This window comes from Marmota marmota, unplaced genomic scaffold (genome assembly GCF_001458135.2).
Source record: "Marmota marmota marmota unplaced genomic scaffold, marMar, whole genome shotgun sequence".
NCBI lineage: Eukaryota > Metazoa > Chordata > Mammalia > Rodentia > Sciuridae > Marmota > Marmota marmota.
In genome coordinates, this window is record NW_026000019.1 from 21,430,416 (window position 1) to 21,449,588 (window position 19,173).

Genomic DNA, 19,173 nt, shown 5'->3' on the forward strand with positions numbered 1-19,173 from the left:
AATCCCCTCGAGAACTCCAAAGCAGGGGGTGCTGGAGGCAGCAAGAGCCGCCCCATTGCCCAAGGGTAAAGGTCAAATATACAATACAATCAATCCAGCATCACAGCAATTATATATAGCTTAACTCAAATCATCATCTCAATGGTTCGCTGGTGTCACCTTTCAAACATTCCCTCTGGCAAATGCCAGGTGTCATTCTGACCGGGCTGTGGCTCTCAGCAAGAGGGAATGAAAAATTCTAGAAATCAGTAAATATAGAGAAGTTTTTCTTTATTTTTAACCTCTTAAAAAGATAATTGATTATCTAAATATTAAAGCAAAAATAATAATTTATTGTGAATTGTACTGTATACATAGAAGTAAAATGGACGACAACAACATAAACACCAGGAGGCAAGAAATGGACCAGAGCACTACAGGGTCTTGTAGGTAAAGTGTCATGTCATTATTTGCAGGGAGTCTTGTACGTTAAAGCTGTAAACTGTAGGACACTGCTAACAACAAAATGAGACCAAGGGGCCAACAGTGGGGACTTGAGAGAATCATTAAAAGCACTCAACCCAAAAGGAGGCAGGGGAGAAGGAAAATTAACAAAGAACAGACAGAAAAATAAAGCACATAGCAGGATGGTGGTTTTCAATCCGACAATTTACTGACATTCCAAGTGAGAGGAAAGAACACTGCAAGTAAGCTGTGAATTGTAAGATTGAATAAAATATCAAACTGTATACAGGATTCAAAAATCCACTTAATATTAGATACAAAGAGGCTAAAAGGCAACAAGTAGAAACAAAAAAAAATCTGAAAATAGCAAAAGGAGTTTTAAGAAAGAGGAAAGGAGAAGGCGGAGGACACTATCAAAGCATGATATAGGCACATATGGAAGTGTCACGGTGAACTCCCCAAATCTGCATAATTAGTATGTGCTAATAATTTTAAAATATTTGAAAGAAAAAAAGAGATGAATACATGTGCTCAGGTAGAACAGTTCATATCAACTAGAAAAGAGAAAGAAATTACAAAAAATATATACCATTACCAACTAACTGTAACTGAACACAAAGCCATCTATAAAGTCATCCCATTTGTATGAGCTCATAGAGAAGCAGATGCCAGTGAAGGAAACAGGGGGCAGTTGCCTGGGCCTGGGTGGGAGAGGGCACTGACTGCGAGGCACAAGGCAACTCTGGAGTGAAGGAACCTGCTCTATCTACTGTGCCTATAGCTATGAGCCTGTCCATGTCTGTCAAAACTCAGCAAATATTACACTTAGATTTGGTGAACTTTGTTATGTGCAAATTTATCTCAATGAAGATGATGAATAGAAGGGAGCGAGGGAAGGAAGGAAGGGTGGTGGGAAAAGGTGAGGCAGCACAAAAGGAAGAAAGGAAGGCAAGTGAAGGAAGGAGAGTCTGGGGGAGGGAAGAAATGAAAATGAAAACATCTGTTTTCAAAAAGCACAATCCCTCGAGTAAGAACAGTTCCCAGCGTCCTTTCCCCATCCTGAACATTTCAGTCTTGATCCTTGCCTGCCCAGAGCCATGCGCTGATGGCCTCCCCTCTACCTCAAGACAGTGATCGGGCTACTGTATCAAAGATCACAGTATCCCCAAGGAAATCCCTGCACCTGCTGCTGGTAGTGACACTTTCACTGAATTAACTGAGGACCCCTCCTACAGGGGACACTGCCCAGCCCTGGGGCTGTCTCAACTCTGCCCTCGCCTCTTCCCTCCTCACTTGCTCCATCTCTACCACATCTTCCCTTAATTGTTGAAAGCCCCACCCAACCCTCTGGTCTTTTGACTTTGAGCATCTCAGTTCCCCTTCTTCAAAAAGGAAGACCAATTTCTACATCCTCCACCTCCTGCCAGAAAGGCAAGGAGAGCACATACGGGATGTGAAGGGGTTTCCGGGCACTCTTCAGGGGACAGACACACTTCCTGAGCACTAGGATGACTACACTGCTTATGGGAGCCCACCTGAGGCTCTGGGGGTAGTTGGAACGACCAGATAACAGAGATGCATAGAGAGATTGATCAGTGCTGAGGGGTACTCCAGTTGGAAAGAAGTTAAACCCGTAGTACTTTCAGAGCCCAAAATAAACAATGTAAAGGGCCCCAAGTGTACATCCATCCCATGTTAACAGCAGCTAAATATAAGAGGACTCATCAAGCACCACAGAGAAAATATAACTTGTTCTCACACTTTGAGGTGATTTACTGACCAGAGGTATTTGAGTCTGTGATTATATTTAAATAATTGTTAGGATACCCTGGAAAATTGACTTGCTAAACCTTAACTAATTCACTAGTTACAGCTATTCTGTGGGCATAGAAGTAAGTATTGTGAATCTTTCCAAATTATAAAGTTTCACTATAGAAAGGCATATACCCGCCAGAGAGTTCATCTCAGGCTCCCAGATTTGAGAATGATGCAAAAGTTGTCCTTGGTATCTGCCCAGATGTCCTCATGGCCTTTACTTCCCCAGGTGCGTCTTACCCCGACCACACATCCCCCATGGAGCAGATGGACGATGCTGTAGCTCCAGGCCAAGAATACACCTATGAGTGGCACATCGGCGAGGACAGTGGTCCCACACAGGACGACCCTCCCTGTCTCACCCACATCTACTACTCCTATGTAAATCTGATTCAGGATTTCAACTCAGGGCTGGTTGGACCCCTCCTTATCTGTAAGAAAGGTACAGATTCCACATCAGCAGATATGTTCTGGTGGTAAGGAGCTCCGTGTGGGATGCAGTTTGGTACCTTGTACCTGCCTTCTGTACATCAGGCAGAGGGAGCGGGGTGGTGACCGATCATTGCTTGATAGTAGAAAACACCTACTGTTTGAGGGCCTGGACCCTACCCTGTTTATTCTAATTCTTCCTTTAGCTCAGGCTTGGATGCTCCTACCAAGTAAATGACTCTCTGAGAGTGTATTCTGACATCATGCTTATCACACTGACCTCAATGCTGGCCTTTCTAAAAGGGGACAGCAGCCTGTATTCTGCTGAAGAGTTCTTAGAAAGAATGCAGGTGAAGGTATCTGACATGCTGGACAGAGCAGAGGCTTGGGTTGGTAATTGGTCTATAAATACACGAAACTACAGCTTCCTTTCTTATCATCAAGTTGAACACTTTGAGTAGCAGGTTTCAAACATACTCAAGCTGACTTTTTAAGAAATGTCATTGTCTGGGCTTGGGTTCTCCCTTTACCTAGGAATTCAGCCCATGTTCCCTTAAAACAAGCAAAGAGCCACAACAAACTGTGCCAGGAGAAATAATGTGATGCCCTCACCATTTGCCGACACAGACACAGACCAGACCTACGCACAACTCAGTTATTCATTACACAAATACATTTTTTTCATTGCCTGTATACAGAAGATATTGTAATGGACACTGACACTTGTTAGGGTCTGTAAACAAGTCAAGATGGCACCTGGCATTTTGCCAGAGGGAGTGGTTTGTGAAGTAACGCCAGCGAGCCATTAAGTGTGGAGATTCCTTATTGGTTGACTGCTGTATCTAGTTTATGTTAATTAAGATAAGCTGTGTGGAATGTATATATACCACTCCTGTCCTACAATAAACGGCTCTCACTCCTGCTGTATCAATGTACACAAGTTGCTCGTCACCTCGCGGTTATTTTGCTGCAGCCGGACTGCGGCAGACACTTAAATTTTTTAAACTTATGAAAAGCCCCTTTTTCATTTTACCATCAGCAGCAATATTTCCTTACATGAAAATGAATTACTCCTGATACATCCAATTCTCTACTGGCCCATATCACATACAAACGAGATAGCTGCATTAAGCTTAGCGTGTGAGACTTTACCACCTGAGCTAAGGTAGTACGTATTGGTCTGATAAGACTCAAGGAAATGGATACTTATATAGAACAGTCCTTGATAGTCACCAAATGCTTTCTTTCTGTTCCAGGTAAAATTTACCTATAAAGCTGTCCCCCCAGACCACCAGGTGCCAAAATAAATAATGTGGCACCAGAAATTTAATAACTCTCAACTATTATTCCTTGATAAAGATGCTATTTTCAAAAATAACAACTCTTCAATTATATCCTTATGATTGTTTTCTTGCCCTAAACCCTTTGCTATCTAGAAAGCTAATGAGTCTTCAATGCAGGAGGCTACCATGTATTTTCTCTCAGGCACCCTAACTGAAGATGGGACTCAGAAGATGTTTGACAGGCAACACATACTGCTGTTTGCTGTGTTTGATGAAAGCAAGAGCTGGGCCCAGTCGTCGTCCCTGATGTACACGGTCAACGGCTATGTGAACAGGACGATGCCAGGTAACACCTGAGCCATGCACTACCCAACCACCGTAGACTAGCTATACCTTGGCTCCACCACCTCCCCCAGGCACTAGGCAAGGAGGCCACTTCCTGTTTTTCAACTCCTATCAGAAAGCAACATCATCTAGGGCAGCATTTCTTAAGACTGTATCACCCTTCTTTTAAACCAGGAAAGTATAATATGCAAATTAGAAGCTAGCTTGGACAAGGACAGCCTTCTCTGGTGTGGTGCTCTGAACAGGCTTCACTTGGCCTGTCTTCCAGGAAGACCTCCAGGGTGTCAGTTCAGTCTCCCTCAGTGAGTCTTGTGAACCTTGCTGCATTATGAACACACCTACTTCCAGGTCATTCCCTAGCAGGAATGGTCAGCAAGTCAGCAGGAAGAATGCAATAAAGACACTTTCAGTGAAGATGAACTAATAGGAGAAATCCCTAACATACAAATACATTATTTATTTCAAAAGTTGATGAATGAGTAATGTTCAATGGCATGCAGAATGTTTTTCTTTAATTTCCATATATCAACAGACTCTGATGAGAAAGTAAAATCAGAACTACTGTTAAGTAGAAAATAACCTTAACATCCACTGTATTCGTCCATTTTCTGTTGCTGTAACAAAATACCTAAAGCTGAGTACTTTATAAATAAAAAGAGGTTTTCTTTAGCTCACAATTTTAGAAGCTGAACATCCAAGATTGAGCAGCCTCATCAGTTCAGCTTCTTGTAAGGTACATTTTGTCTGTGTCACAACATGGCAGAGAAGCAGAAAGAGAAATGGCCACATACAGGAGAGGTCAAATACACGGGTGGACTTCCTTTATAACAACTTACTCTGGTGAGAAGTAAATAGGGTGCTTCCACAGGCTTTACCTCTTAAAGGTCTCTCCTCTTCCCCACCACGACACTGAGGACCAGCCTATAGCACATGAATCATTAGGGACATACTAACCACATCCAAACCACAGCTCTGCCCAGACCACCTCTCCTCCCTCCTTCTGGTAGAATTGATTAAGAACTAACACTCCAGGGTATATGGTAACAAGTCTGAGAACAAAATAAAAGCATTTCCCTGTAGAACACTAACTTCTGAGATGTCATTCTCTTTGTCTGAATAGCACAAATGGCTTCAGCTATAAAAAAAAATAAATCAGCAAGAGTTGAGGTCTAGGTATTGCTTGTAAATTGAATTCTATTTCTTTTGACTCTGTTCTCCACCTGAGTTATTAAAAACACATTCTAAGACTCTGGGCATTGACTCTGAACTCCAAAATCAGGAACTGGTAAACCTGAAGCTTAGTTAATCCTGGGAGGTTTAAGTCCACACCTCATTCTCTTCCCCATCTTAGGGTAATCTCTACGTACTTACTTTACAAAAATGGATTGACCATCTCTCTGTGTCTCGAGAGTGAAAAATGCCTGTAAACATATGGCAGCCAAAAGAAAAAAAAAACTTGCTGGGCTCAGTATAATCCCATGACATCTCAGAAGTTAGTATTCTATAGGGAAATGCTTTTATTTTGTCCTCAGACTTGTTACCATATGCCCTGGAGTGTTAGTTCTTAATCAATTCTACCAGGAGGTGAGTCAGGAAGACTGCGAGTTCAAAGCCAGGCTCAGCAACTGCAAGGTGCTAAGCAATTCAACAAGACTCTGTCTGTAAATAAAATACAAAAGAGGGCTGGGTATGCGGCTCAGTGGTTTGAGTGCCAGTTACTGCCCGCCCCCTGAAAAAAACAACTTCATGAGACAGAGATAATAATTTAAGTTAGAAACTAATAATTGGGGGTAAAAGGGCAAGGGAAGGGTAATACCATTAATGGAAGAGTTGATGCCTATAAAACTCCCTGCCTATGGAACAGGATAAATTGAAATAATGTGATGAATGCTGATTCAGTTGCTCTTCCACATGAGCATTCCTTAGGGGTGTAAGACTCCAAAAAGCCTCCTACTTTCAGCTTGTATCAGTGATGCCAGACTCCCTGCATCGTTACAGTGGTCTCCAGAACAGTATGAGCCCCTCAATGGGTAGGAACTGATTCTCAGTCCCGTGATCTAGTGTCTGGTGATTATAGATCTGAAATTTAAAGCCCATGAGAGAGACAGAAACCAGGATTAAAATATCCTACTGAGCTAATAAGCATTTTTCCAGTTGCTGTGGAAGCGAAGAAGGAGCAAAACAAATTTTTGTACTCAGTTCTCATTACTCCATCCATGAAACGCTCCCAGGGGCCCAGCATAATGAGGACATCCACGGCATTTTAAGGAGAGCCTGTGACCCAAAGTCAAACAATCAAATGTGAATGAGAAAGCAATAGAAAGTCCTCCCTGTAGGCAGTGCTTTGTCCCTGTCTAGGGAAGAAGAGAAAGCTTTTGGATGCAGCCTTATTGGAGGTTCTTGTTGGATTCCTTCCAACAGAGAGCAGACTGGTGTGGCCGGCCACCCTGTCTTACCCAGGATTCTATCAGTTCTCATACTGAGAGTCCTGGGTAAGTCGGGACAGTTGGCCACCTACTCAGTCCCCTCCATGGCCTAATCCCTCAGCACTCCCATGTTTCTAAACTTATGTCCCCCAGCTCTGGGCTCTACTCTGACCTTGGTAACTTGCTGCTATTTACTGCAGTGGGCTATGACTGCTCCTTTTGCTGTCACTCTGTAGGACAGCACCACAACTGGAGCATCTGCTCCCCACCGCAAACTTCACAGAATGCCTGCCACAGAGCGGGTGCTTGCTGTGCATTGGGAAGTGAACTTTTACCACAGAACAGTGAACTGAATGCCTGTAGCAGCCTCTTCTCTCCTATTCTCTCAGATATAGCGGTTTGTGCCCACGATCATGTCAGCTGGCATCTGATTGGAATGAGTTCTGGGCCAGAGCTGTTCTCCATCCATTTCAATGGCCAGGTCCTGGAGCAGAGCCACCACAAGGTCTCCGTCCTCAACCTCGCCAGTGCGACATCCACTACTGCAAACATGACCATGAGCCCAGAGGGGAAGTGGATCATCTCTTCTTTCATCCCAAAACACTTCCAAGGCAAGGCACTCTTCTGACAGGCTTGCTTCCCTTGCACCAGCACCCCCTTCATCTTTCAAGCCACCCCACTCCCCGATACACATGCCCTGGTTCCTAACAGAATTTAGATGCTCTGCTTCTAGACGTAGAACCAGGGCTTGGGGATGAAGGAAGTGAAGGAATTGGCAAAGAGTTTTTTTTTAAATGATGCAAAAGCTGAAGAGAGCTCTACTTCCTCGAAAGGAAAAAAAAAAAGGAGGAAGGAAACAAATGCCACGGAGAGGAATTCTTTCTTGGGGGTTGTCAAATGTAGCCAAAAGGACAGACAGACACCCACAAACTATAGAGGCACCAAGGCTCCAAGAGTGCTAAAATTTTAACATAGAAACCACCCTGTGTCTGAGGAGTGCTGAGTGAATCATGCACAGCCCATATCCCAGGGGTGGCTGTGGAGAATGTCAAGGAAGTAAGGTAGGACTGTGGCATCACGCACACACAACCGCTGGTTGTTCTATTGCACATTTTTGCTTTAAAACTATGAATTGTAGGGATCATGTGTACAGAGACTAAAATCTAAGTAAATGATACCTCTATACAAATCATTTTGTTACCAAACTAACGTGTGTCAGCAACACATGCTAGAAAGAAGTACTCCATGGTATCCTTTGGTTTTCTTTTCACACTGAGCAACTAAAATTATGTTCAAAGTAACAAAATTGCCACAATATCCATGGAAGATACAGTTCCTGATAATAATAAGACAAAAATAGAAATAACATTAATCAAGGATAAGCACCATTCTGTGTTATGATTTAATCGTAAATGACAATTTCATTAACTATGTACTGATGTTATCTTCATTTTTCAAAGACAAATAACAGGAAAAATAAGAATTCACAAGATCTAAATTATAGGGTTTGCTTTTACATTTTGTGGTGCTGGGACAGGACACAGGGCTTCCCACATGCCGAGATTTACCACAGAGCTATACCCCTAGCCTTAGTCACAGACTTTAAGGGCTTATAAATTACAAGAAATCTTCCTGCTCCAGAAGAACAAAGGGACTGTTCCCAGGTGTTTCCTCTAGCACTGGTTGTCACTGTTACCTCCTCCCCTCCACTGCTTGGCACTCTTACTTCTGCAGGCCACAGACGGAGTTCCAAACCAAAATGCTCAGAAGTTTGGAAGCCTGAGCATTACTTTCACTGTTATTGTTTAAATTTTCCCCAAATTCATTTTTAAAAATATGTGTTTTTGATCAACAATTTCTTTTCTCATGTTCTTTCCCCGTATTTATGTCCTACTACAGCTGGGATGCAGGCTTACATTGACATTAAAAACTGCCCCAAAAAAACCAGGAATCCTAAGAAACTAACCCGAGACCAGAGGCGGCACATCAAGAGGTGGGAATACTTCATTGCTGCAGAGGAAGTCATCTGGGACTATGCACCTATCATACCAGCAAACATGGACAAGTGAGTGCCTGGGGTTTGTTTCACTCTGCAAAGGTTTGAGACCTGTTTTGCAAGGCCCGACATACGTGGGTGAAGTGTCACAGTGGACAGCTTTCCCCAGGGACACGTGTGTTTGTTTCCATTCAGATCTCCTTGTCAAAGTCAACCATGCATGACCCCAAACTAACTCAGGGAATTCAGCCCAGTAACAGCAATCACTGTAACAGCAGCCCCTCTGTGAAAGCTTGCCATTGCCAAGCACAGCACTCAATATGAGCTTTACTTCATTCAGTTCTACAAGTTAGGGACTGCTCTTGACTTTTTATAGGAAAGGGATTATGTCAGAGATATTAAGAAATCTGGAAATGTGAATAGCTCTTGAACAGTTGAGAAAGACTGAATTCACTCATCATGAGAGAAATGCAAATTAAGCCTCATTGGAATATTGTTTTTTAGCCTATTAGGCTCAGTTCATATGTCAGGCTGTGGAATATAAGTATGGTCATATATTACTGGTAGCAGAATACATTGTTAAAGCCATTCAGGAACTTGGGAAAATGTATCAAATTATAAATACATATATTGCCCTCACAGCCAGCAATCCCACTCTGGGAATTTAGCTATATAGGCCTTCCTGTTCACAGGTAAGATGATGGACATTTAGGGCATTCAGTACTGTTAGCAGTAGCAAAAGATCAAAACAACCCAACTGTCTAGTAACAGGAAGCATGTTTAATAAATTATGATATAATACAATGGAATACTGTGAATCTTCCAAAAGTCAAACAGACAGAAAAGGATGCCAAATGTTCTCTATATGCTAATATAAAAAGTCCTAGAAGATATGTCATTTAAGTTAGAGTCAAGATGTAGTACAGAGGAAAAAATAGCCACCTTTTGTTAAGGGAACAGGGAGATAAGAATATTTATATTTGCAAGTAATATTTGCATAAAGATTCTGGAATTACACACATGAAATTAATATGTCAGAAAATTTGGGAAGCATATCAGTTTCACTGTAGTAAAATCATGGGAATATATGAGGAGGCTGATTCATAGTTGGGTAGGGAGGGGGAGCATGGGAGGAATAGATGAATTCTAGATAGGGCAGAGGGGTGGGAGGGAAAAGGAGGAGGCAGGGGATTAGCAAGGATGGTGGCATGTGATGGACATCATTATCCAAAGTACATGTATGAAGACACAAATTGGTGTCAACATACTTTATATACAACCAGAGACGTGAAAAATTGTGCTGTATAAGTGTAATAAGAATTGTAATACATTCCACTGTCATTTTTTTCAAATCAATAAAAAAGAAAATAAATAAATAAGTAAAATTAAAAAACAAGAAAAAAATGAAATTTGGCCAGATTTGCAGGTAAATAGATGAAGTTGGAGAATGTAATGCTAAGAGAAGCAAGCCAATCCTAAAAAACCAAAGGCCAAATGTTTTCTTTGATATGAGGATGCTGACTCATAATGGCGATGGGGGTGCATGGGAGGAATGGAGGAACTTTAGATAGGGAAAAGGGGAGGAAGGGGAAAGGATGGGGCAAGGGGGTAGGAATGATGGTGGAATGAGTTACACATCACTACCCTAAGTACATGTATGAAGACACGAATGGTGGGGAAATACTTTGTGTACAATCAGTGACTTGAAAAATTGTGCTCTATATGTATAATATGAAATGAATTGCATTCTGACATCATGTATAAGAAATTAGAATAAATAATTTAATCATAAAAAGATCCAGTTATAGAACATTAAATGATATAAATAAATCTCCAATATGTTATTCTTATAAGCCTAAAATTACCATACAACTTCATAATGGAGAACTCCAGCTTGATATAATGCTCTTTTAAAGTTTTTACCTTAAAGACTTGTATACCTGGAAGTTATGAACACATTTAATATACAAAGAAGAGTAATAGCACCACAATTACATTGATGGTTTTATATTAACCAAGTTTAGCTTTTAAAGAAATAACATAATACAATATTCTAAAATAACAGTTGTTGTTTAACCAGTTGTTGTTTAATTTCTTTAAGATTACTTGCTCTAGGACTGGGGTTATGGCTCAGTGGTAGAGTGCTCACCTAGCATGCATGAGGCACTGGGTTCGATCTTCTGCACCACATAAAAATGAAATAAAGATATTGTGTGTTCACCTACAATTAAAAAATAAATATTTTTTTAAAAGATTACTTGCTCTAAAAAAATTTAATAATAAGTTTTTATTTATTTAATATAAAAAACTTACCACAATGTTATGGGTAAAAAAAAAAAAAATTGGCCAGGATTATATAATTAGTGACACAACTGAGATAGGAATCTCTGGGCCCCTTTGGCAATAATTAGTGTTTTTCACTGCTCAAAATAAATGCATAAAATTAATACTCTATCATGGAGCATCTGCTTTTGCCAACTAAGGCAGAAAAGAGCATCAGAGGAAAGTGCTTTATTGCTGGCCCTAAATCACTTATCCTGGTGGCTACAGAAGATGGGTGAAGGAGGTCAGTTTTGGGTCTGCACCTGAGATTGGGTGAATAGTGAGAGGGAGAGCCCAAGAGCTCAGAGAGCTATGATTAATAAAGATGGTGAAACTTCCTGGTTAGCAAAGTGCTTTGGGGGACTGAGAAGCACCTGAAAGCCAATCAGGGAATCGTAGACCGAGTGACAGGAAAGACTGAAAAATGTCCTAGTGTGTCCTATCCTTTCCTGCAATGTGGCCCTTTTCCCAGGGGCGTCTAAAGGTCTGCTGCATGAGAATGACAGAAAGGTCTAATCTGGTACCTGGGACTCTACCAGTGGTGGAAGAGACAATTAAGAAGTTTCTAGTTTTCCAACAAGATAGAAGACATCAGGACCTTGCAAACTACAGAAATTTTTAGATAACTTGCATTTTAGCTAACCCCAAAGCAGAACTTCTAGCACAGGGTTTCCCCATCCTACTGGGTCTGTACTTGAGGAAGTGGTTTAATTTTTCTCTATTATTATTTCATTTCATTGTAAAGAAAATACAGGTCTCTGCACTTGGACAATTTCTCAAATCAAATTGGAAAATATTATAAGAAAGTTGTTTACAAACAGTACCAAGATGAGACCTTCACCAAACGTGTAGAGAATTCCAATATCAAAGAAGAAGGAATTTTGGGCCCTATTATCAGAGCCCAGGTCAGAGATACTCTCAAAGTAAGTAACCTAAAGAACTATGAAAGAAATGAAATGGCAAAAAGAGATCACGGCATGCCTAGTTGTTTATATTTAAAAGAAAAAGGTGCTCATGCAGTTTTTAATTTAAAAATGATTAACACATTTTGCATTTATTTATAATCTTCTCAATAATTCAAAAGTCCTGGGACATATCATCAAGTCACAAATGAATAAAACAAAGAGTGAATGTAGTTGGGTGGAGTATAATGAGAGATCAAAGGAAAAAAAGCCACAAATAAGTAAAACAAAATCCATACCATATGATCCTAAGAGACCACATGCAAATTTGGTCCTAAACTTTATGATAGCCAACTAGAAAAGGAAATACGCCAGAGCAAGACTTATGCAACCAATAAAGAACCACAGTTTTCTGATACTGAGACCTAAGAAATTCTGCCCATAGATCCTGCAAGAGAGGGGGCTGTACAATGTGGCAGACAGCATCTTTCACAAAATTCCTACAACTGTTGCAGAATGTAAACTGCTATGCAGGGTCTTTAAAACAATGTATCTCATCTTTAGTCACAGTAAACACAATGGAGTAAAACCAATTCTTTAATATGGTCTAGGTATGTGGTTCTCTAAAGATTGGACTCTGATAAAGGTAAATTGAGATATGGATTAAGAACTTGGGAGTTTTCATCGGATAGTTCTTCTTAAATATTAAATCATATCATTGAGATACATAAGAACTGGGCAGCAGGAAATAGAAGGTTTTAATCTTTGGCAAGATCCTAGGATGTAGTAATCCACAGTTTACTGTGGATGATTTAAAGGCTTTGGTTATCAGCCATGCAGAAGATAAGAATAAGACTCTCATTGGAAGGTTAGAAGGCCTCAGCCTATGCTGTTCATTCCTAAACAGCAAAAGAACAAAAATATTCCTCACTTCTCCCCTTCCTCATTTCTGGTTCCTTCTTGGTACTCTACTAGGTATAAATATGCCTCACTGGGAATTCAAGGTCTGGCTATTTGTACCCTTCAGGAAGATGGCTTTAATGACAATGGTCCTAGGAGATCTAGCAAGAGAAGGGACCATGGCCTAGAGATGAGAAGGACCAGGTTTGAAATGAGGTGTGATCCAAACTAAAAGGAGACCAGGAACCAGGTGGAGACCAGCTTGCAGAGGGTGATACACTAGGAGGAAAAATGTAATCTTTCCCAGGATGTCCTCTAAGGTCTTCCACTTAATATGAGTGTGAACTTCTCAAAGCCTCTTGCCACATTTCGGGAGAGGTTGTTGCTCAGATAAACGAACTAATTTTCTCCTGTGCATGTATAGGCACATGTGTGCACCTCAACAATTTTTCAAAAAAAAATTAGAAAATATTATAAGAAAGTCATTCACAAAGGGCACCAAGATGAGACCTCCACCAAATGCAAGGAGAATTCCATATCAAAAGAGAAAAAATTGGGGGTCCTATTATCAGAGCACATGCACACATACACGGTAAATCTGGAAAGATGACGTCCTTTATTAGTTCTCTTGAGTGACCTTAAACACTGAAGAAATAAATCTAACCTTGTAGATCGTGTTCAAAAATATGGCCAGCCGAGTCTACAGTATTTACCCTCATGGAGTGACCTTCTCTCCTTATGAAGATGAAGTCAACTCTTCTTACACCTCAGGTTAGAATCTTTCACTTCTACTGAAAGAACTAGTAGCCTCTGCGAGGCTTCCATATTTTTCTATTGCGCTCCTTGCCCCGTAGTATAACTAGTACAGTTAATTGTTTACACACAGGGAGATCCTATGAATCACACCCAAATCTTTCTCACTTCAGGAAATTTGTCTGTAGTAACAGCACAGCATGGTAACCATTATTAATGTCATGGCGGCCCCTAGTGGAACAACACTGGATGGCTACATGCTAGTCAGAATTCCAGTAGTGTTTCACGAATGGTAAAAAAAATATCGCCCCCCTCCCCATTATTAATTGGTTCTGATGAGAGTTAAAATATTTGGTGTTTTTTGTTCATTATAATGAGATCATTTTCTATTTGCAAACGAAACTGAAGGCACTTTCTTTCAGGTAGTCGCACCATGATCAGAGCAGTTCAACCAGGAGAAACCTATACTTACAAGTGGAACATCCTAGAGCTCGACGAACCCACAGAAAATGATGCCCAGTGCTTAACAAGACCTTACTACAGTGATGTGGACGTTACAAGGGACATTGCCTCTGGGCTTATAGGGCTCCTTCTAATTTGTAAGAGCAGATCCCTGGACAAGAGAGGCATACAGGTATTTTGTCTGTGAGGTAACCCCTCGGAAATTCTGGGAGTTTCTTCTGGATGAAACAAGCTAGATGTCCTTGCTAAATAAGTGGGTTTCCTTCTACAGAACAGTGATTTCCATATAATTTTCTTTAGCATGTGAGTGATGACATTTACCATTTTGGTTATTACTTTTTTATTTTCTGTTGCATGTGGACTCTGATTGCACAAGGCAAATTTATAGTGTGATATCATATTTTGTCTTAGTTTCAAACCCCATGTCTGTTAGTGAGGAAGTCACTTAACTTTTACTAATTTCTTCCTTTTATCAAATGGGCAATACCCCTGCTAAAAATTTCACAGAGAGGCTTGGGAGCTCAGCGATATATCACCTGGTAAAGTAGAAAGCTTAGCACCCACCTTTTTTCATTTCTAGAGACCCACAAAAGAGTGACAGGAAAGACTCCGTGAAAGCCGGTGCACTTGGAGACACCATTTCTAGTGAAGCTGTACCAGACAGTGGTCTTTCCCTGGTGAAACTTAATTACACAGAAGAATGTGATCAGAGTTGGTTTTCCAAGCTTATCTTCACTGAAAATCAGTATCTCAAAGCAATAACCTAAAATTCCCACTTAGGCTTAGTAACAGTAAAAGAGGCGCCATCCCAAGGCATACTGAAAAAATAGATGCCTGGGAAAAATCAGAAATAGATACTTGGAAGATCCTGATATGTTAAGCAGGTGGGAAGAGGTAGGAGAGGCATGAGCCTTCCCTACTGAATCCTTCTGTTTTGGCCTCTGCTACTATTTGGAACACACGTATCAATCACACTTGAAAGGTGTTCAGTTAAGAGGTAAGTAGACATGCAGCTGCCATGGTGAAAGTGCGATTTTTCCTCTGGGATATTTTAGTCTCTGAATTTTAGACTCTGCTCTTTGAGTTTGCATACTAGCTTATTATTAGCTCTGACAAACTTGGTACAAAATAGGCTCTCAGTGCCTTGAACTGAGCAGTCCCCAGGGCAGCGCCCCTCTGGTGTCTGAAGAACTTGGTATTCTAGATAGTCAGCAGGAACATTTGTCTCTGAACACAGCCCTTTCACCTTCCAGAAAGCGGCAGACATTGAGCAACAGGCTGTGTTTGCAGTGTTCGATGAGAACAAGAGCTGGTACATTGAAGACAACATCAACAAATTCTGTGAAAATCCTGATGAGGTGAAACGTGACGACCCCAGGTTCTATCAGTCCAACATCATGAGCAGTAAGTCGGGGCACTGTTTCTGTCCACCAGGTTCTAACTCCTGTGGTGGAAGTAAGCCTGTGACTAGAGGCCGAGACAGGGGTGTGAATATATGCACTGAAAAGCAGTTCTCTTATCCTTACTTCAAATTCAAGGACTTGGTGACAAAACCCTGGGGTGATAGAGTGCTTATGTAAGCACTGGGCTCAATCTTCAGTACCACGTAAAAACAAATAAATAAAAAAGGTGGGCTGGGGATGTGGCTCAAGCAGTAGCGCGCTCGCCTGGCATGCGTGCGGCCCGGGTTCGATCCTCAGCACCACATACAAACAAAGATGTTGTGTCCGCCGAAAACTAAAAAATAAATATTAAAAATTCTCTCTCTTTCTCTCCCTTCCTCCCTCCCTCTCTCACTCTATCTTTTAAAAAAAAAAAAAAAAGGTGTTGTGTCAGTCTACAACTTTTATTTATTTATAAAAGAAAACCTGGGATGATGTCATTGCAGCCAAGGCTTGTTATGCTTTAAGCAAGAAGTCAAAGGCTCGTCATCCTAGGCACTTCTTGGTCTACTACTCCTAATGTGTATTTGTGTGTGTGTGTGCCTGTGCATATGTATGAATGCATGTGTGTGTGCATGTGTGCACACGTGTGTGTGGGTAGATGTGTGTGCACATGCCCTGGGCAGTGAGGAAGGAAGCAGGGAAGGTGCTACAGGCCCTGCTCAGTGGTATCTGGGAACTTTACTCTTGTGCAGGGTGAATGCTCCTTATTTAAGGTCAGGGTGGAAACAAGATAGGTAATCCAAAACTGGATTGTCAAGTCAAAATAAAGCAAAATGAGTCTGGGGACCCAAAAGTCTGGGAAAGGCAATGCATGAAGAGGTTTTAAGGCAGCAGTACAAAGTTCAGAGCAGAAGGAATTCCCTGAGCTGGGGTTCGGCCATTTGCTGCACTTCCAAAGTTCACCGCCATGGGGAATCTGAGAGAACTTTCACTGAGGCAGCTAGAAGCAGACTTCTCCACAATAGACAGGGTCTCTTTTGTGCCTCAGAGTCAAGAGTCACCTTCTCTGATACTCTAACTCTGAGGATGAATTCTCCAAGGGCTGTTCACATAGCTCCAAATGACTGACTACCAGATTACCAGAACTGACAGGTAACATGACAAATCATTCTAAATGGAAGTTATTCTCAGCTTTCTTCACATAATTTCATTTCAGCAGTGAATGTAGACCAATTCTATCCAATAAAAATTACATATGAGTTACATATGTAATTTAAAATTTTCTGGTAGCCACATAAGAAGGAAAAGAGAAATAAGTGATATTAATTTTAATAATGTATTTTATTCAACCTACTGTATTCTAGACATTATCACCTCAAAATACAATCAATAAAAAATTAATAAGATTTTTGTCTTTGAAATCCAGCATATATTTTATTTTTACAGCACATGTTTTTCTACCACATTTCAAGTGTCCAATCGCCACTGTAGCCAGAGGCCACCATATTGGACAGTGTAGCTATGGACCATACACAACCATCTAAAATAGGGTACGAACTAATAACATATATGTCAGTGGTTCAACATGTATGTGTTAAGTGCCCACTTGAAAGTTTGACCAGTGTCAGGCATTGTGCCAGTACTACAAGTATAGTAACAATCTAAGCAGACATATGTCCTCTACTCATAGAAACTAGATCTTTGATTTGATTACCATGCTTAGTACTTAAGAAAAAAAGATGTTGCATAAAGCAGAAAATTATTAACTCAATACTTGAATGAAAATTGTAACTTATACAGATGAGATTAGATGACAATAAGAATGACAAAATATGCTGAACAGACTCTTTTAGGGGGACATTCGTTTTTACTCAATGACCCATATTTCAAGAAGATGAATTTCTTATATTGTTATCCTAGGTAGAATTATCCTGGACAGTATTCTAAATTGACCTCCAAGACAAAGCACAGTACATAAAATATCTACTATACATTTGACAAATGAATGAAAGACATTGTCTTTGTCCTTGGTATCACTCACTTAGCTAACTTAGAGTAAGCTCCCCTGGGGAAGTCTGCATTTGACCTTGTAGCCACATTAGACCTGGGAAATGTTATCTTGAATGACCTCTGCTTCGACACAACCAGATGGACTTAAACAGAATGAGATGCCTGCCCTTTGGGTGTTCTAATAGCCCTCACTCTTTCAGCTATCAACGGTTATGTGCCTGAAAGCATACCTACTCTAGGATTCTGCTTTGATGACACTGTCCAGTGGCACTTCTGCAGTGTGGGGACCCAGGATGATATTCTGACCATTCATTTCACTGGTCACTCATTCATCTATGGAAAAAGGCATGAGGATACCTTGGCCCTCTTCCCTATGCGCGGAGAATCTGTGACTGTCACAATGGATAATGTTGGTGAGTAAGAGCGTGGACCCTTGGAGAGAAAGCTGACTTTGGATCTGCTGAAGCTCCCCGTATGACCACCACTGGTGGGTCCATTTCCCTGACCTCTGCAGGCTATCCTTCCACTGCTTCTTCAGTTTCCATCTGGGAAGTTAATGACTTAAATAGGTTCAGTCCTTTCATTTGGGTTTCATTGATACAATCTCTGGGCCAAGTGGGAAGTAAAGACACACCACAGCAAAAGGATACAGCCTAACCCTGAGGAAGAAGCACAAATATTTCAGCCTCAGAGGAGCATTTCCTTTTATCAAAATGCACTTATCAACTTTTTAAGACTGCCATGCTACCCAGGGTCAGCAGTTATCAGATACAGTGCTTTCAAGGCTGCCTTGGGACAGCATTGGTATGTTAGACCTGACTTCTAATCCTGCTGTGCCACTCCATCTTTTATAACCTTGGACAAGTTATTTGGCCTTCCTGAACTTCAAATTATTCATCTGAAAGACAGTGTAATAACGCCCTAAAAAGCCACATCAGCCATGGGTTGTTGTATGCACCAAGAGCCTGGCACTCCACAAGTCATGACTGTTGGAGACATCCAGGAAATCTCAAGTGTGTCAGCAATTTGTGCCATTTCAGAGACTCAAATTTGCCCTGGCCCCACCCAAATGATTTATTAGAGATGCCTAAATATGCCTTGTTTGTTGGAGTAGACCTCATCATCACCCCCTAAATCCAACTCTTAAACAAAATGCAGAGCTAATAGGATGTTAATGATATTCAAATCCATTTTATTCTTTTTTTTTCTCCTCATTTTCCTGGCATCTTTTTTTTATTGGTTGTTCAAAACATTACAAAACTCTTGACATATCATATTTCATACATTCGATTCAAGTGGGTTATGAACTCCCATTTTTACCCCAAATACAGATTGCAGAATCACATCGGTTACACATCCACATTTTTACATATTGCCATATTAGTAACTGTTGTATTCTGCTACCTTTCCTATCCTCTACTATCCCCCCTCCCCTCCCCTCCCATCTTCTCTCTCTACCCCATCTGTTATAATTTAATTCTTTCCCTTGTTTTTTTTCCCCTTCCCCCTCACAACCTCTTATACATAATTTTGTATAACAATGAGGGTCTCCTTCCATTTCCATGCAATTTCCCTTTTCTCTCCCTTTCCCTCCCACCTCATGTCTTTGTTTAATGTTAATCTTTTCCTCCTGCTCTTCCTCCCTGCTCTGTTCTTAGTTGCTCTCATTATATCAAAGAAGACATTTGGCATTTGTTTTTT

At 40.9% G+C, this 19,173-nt stretch overlaps 1 protein-coding gene across 2 annotated transcripts in view; it reads left to right on the forward strand.

The window, feature by feature from the left end:
- The window catches only part of F5 (coagulation factor V), a 69,084-nt gene that overhangs the window by 21,339 nt on the left and 28,572 nt on the right, over nucleotides 1-19,173 (forward strand). For both annotated transcript variants that reach the window (XM_048810065.1, XM_015491858.2), the window contains exons 4-12: nucleotides 2,489-2,701; nucleotides 4,174-4,317; nucleotides 7,132-7,353; nucleotides 8,642-8,807; nucleotides 11,806-11,983; nucleotides 13,534-13,633; nucleotides 14,038-14,249; nucleotides 15,331-15,481; nucleotides 17,673-17,885. In XM_048810065.1, the coding sequence (XP_048666022.1) occupies nucleotides 2,489-2,701; nucleotides 4,174-4,317; nucleotides 7,132-7,353; nucleotides 8,642-8,807; nucleotides 11,806-11,983; nucleotides 13,534-13,633; nucleotides 14,038-14,249; nucleotides 15,331-15,481; nucleotides 17,673-17,885 (1,599 nt within the window). The remainder of the gene's footprint in view (nucleotides 1-2,488; nucleotides 2,702-4,173; nucleotides 4,318-7,131; nucleotides 7,354-8,641; nucleotides 8,808-11,805; nucleotides 11,984-13,533; nucleotides 13,634-14,037; nucleotides 14,250-15,330; nucleotides 15,482-17,672; nucleotides 17,886-19,173) is intronic.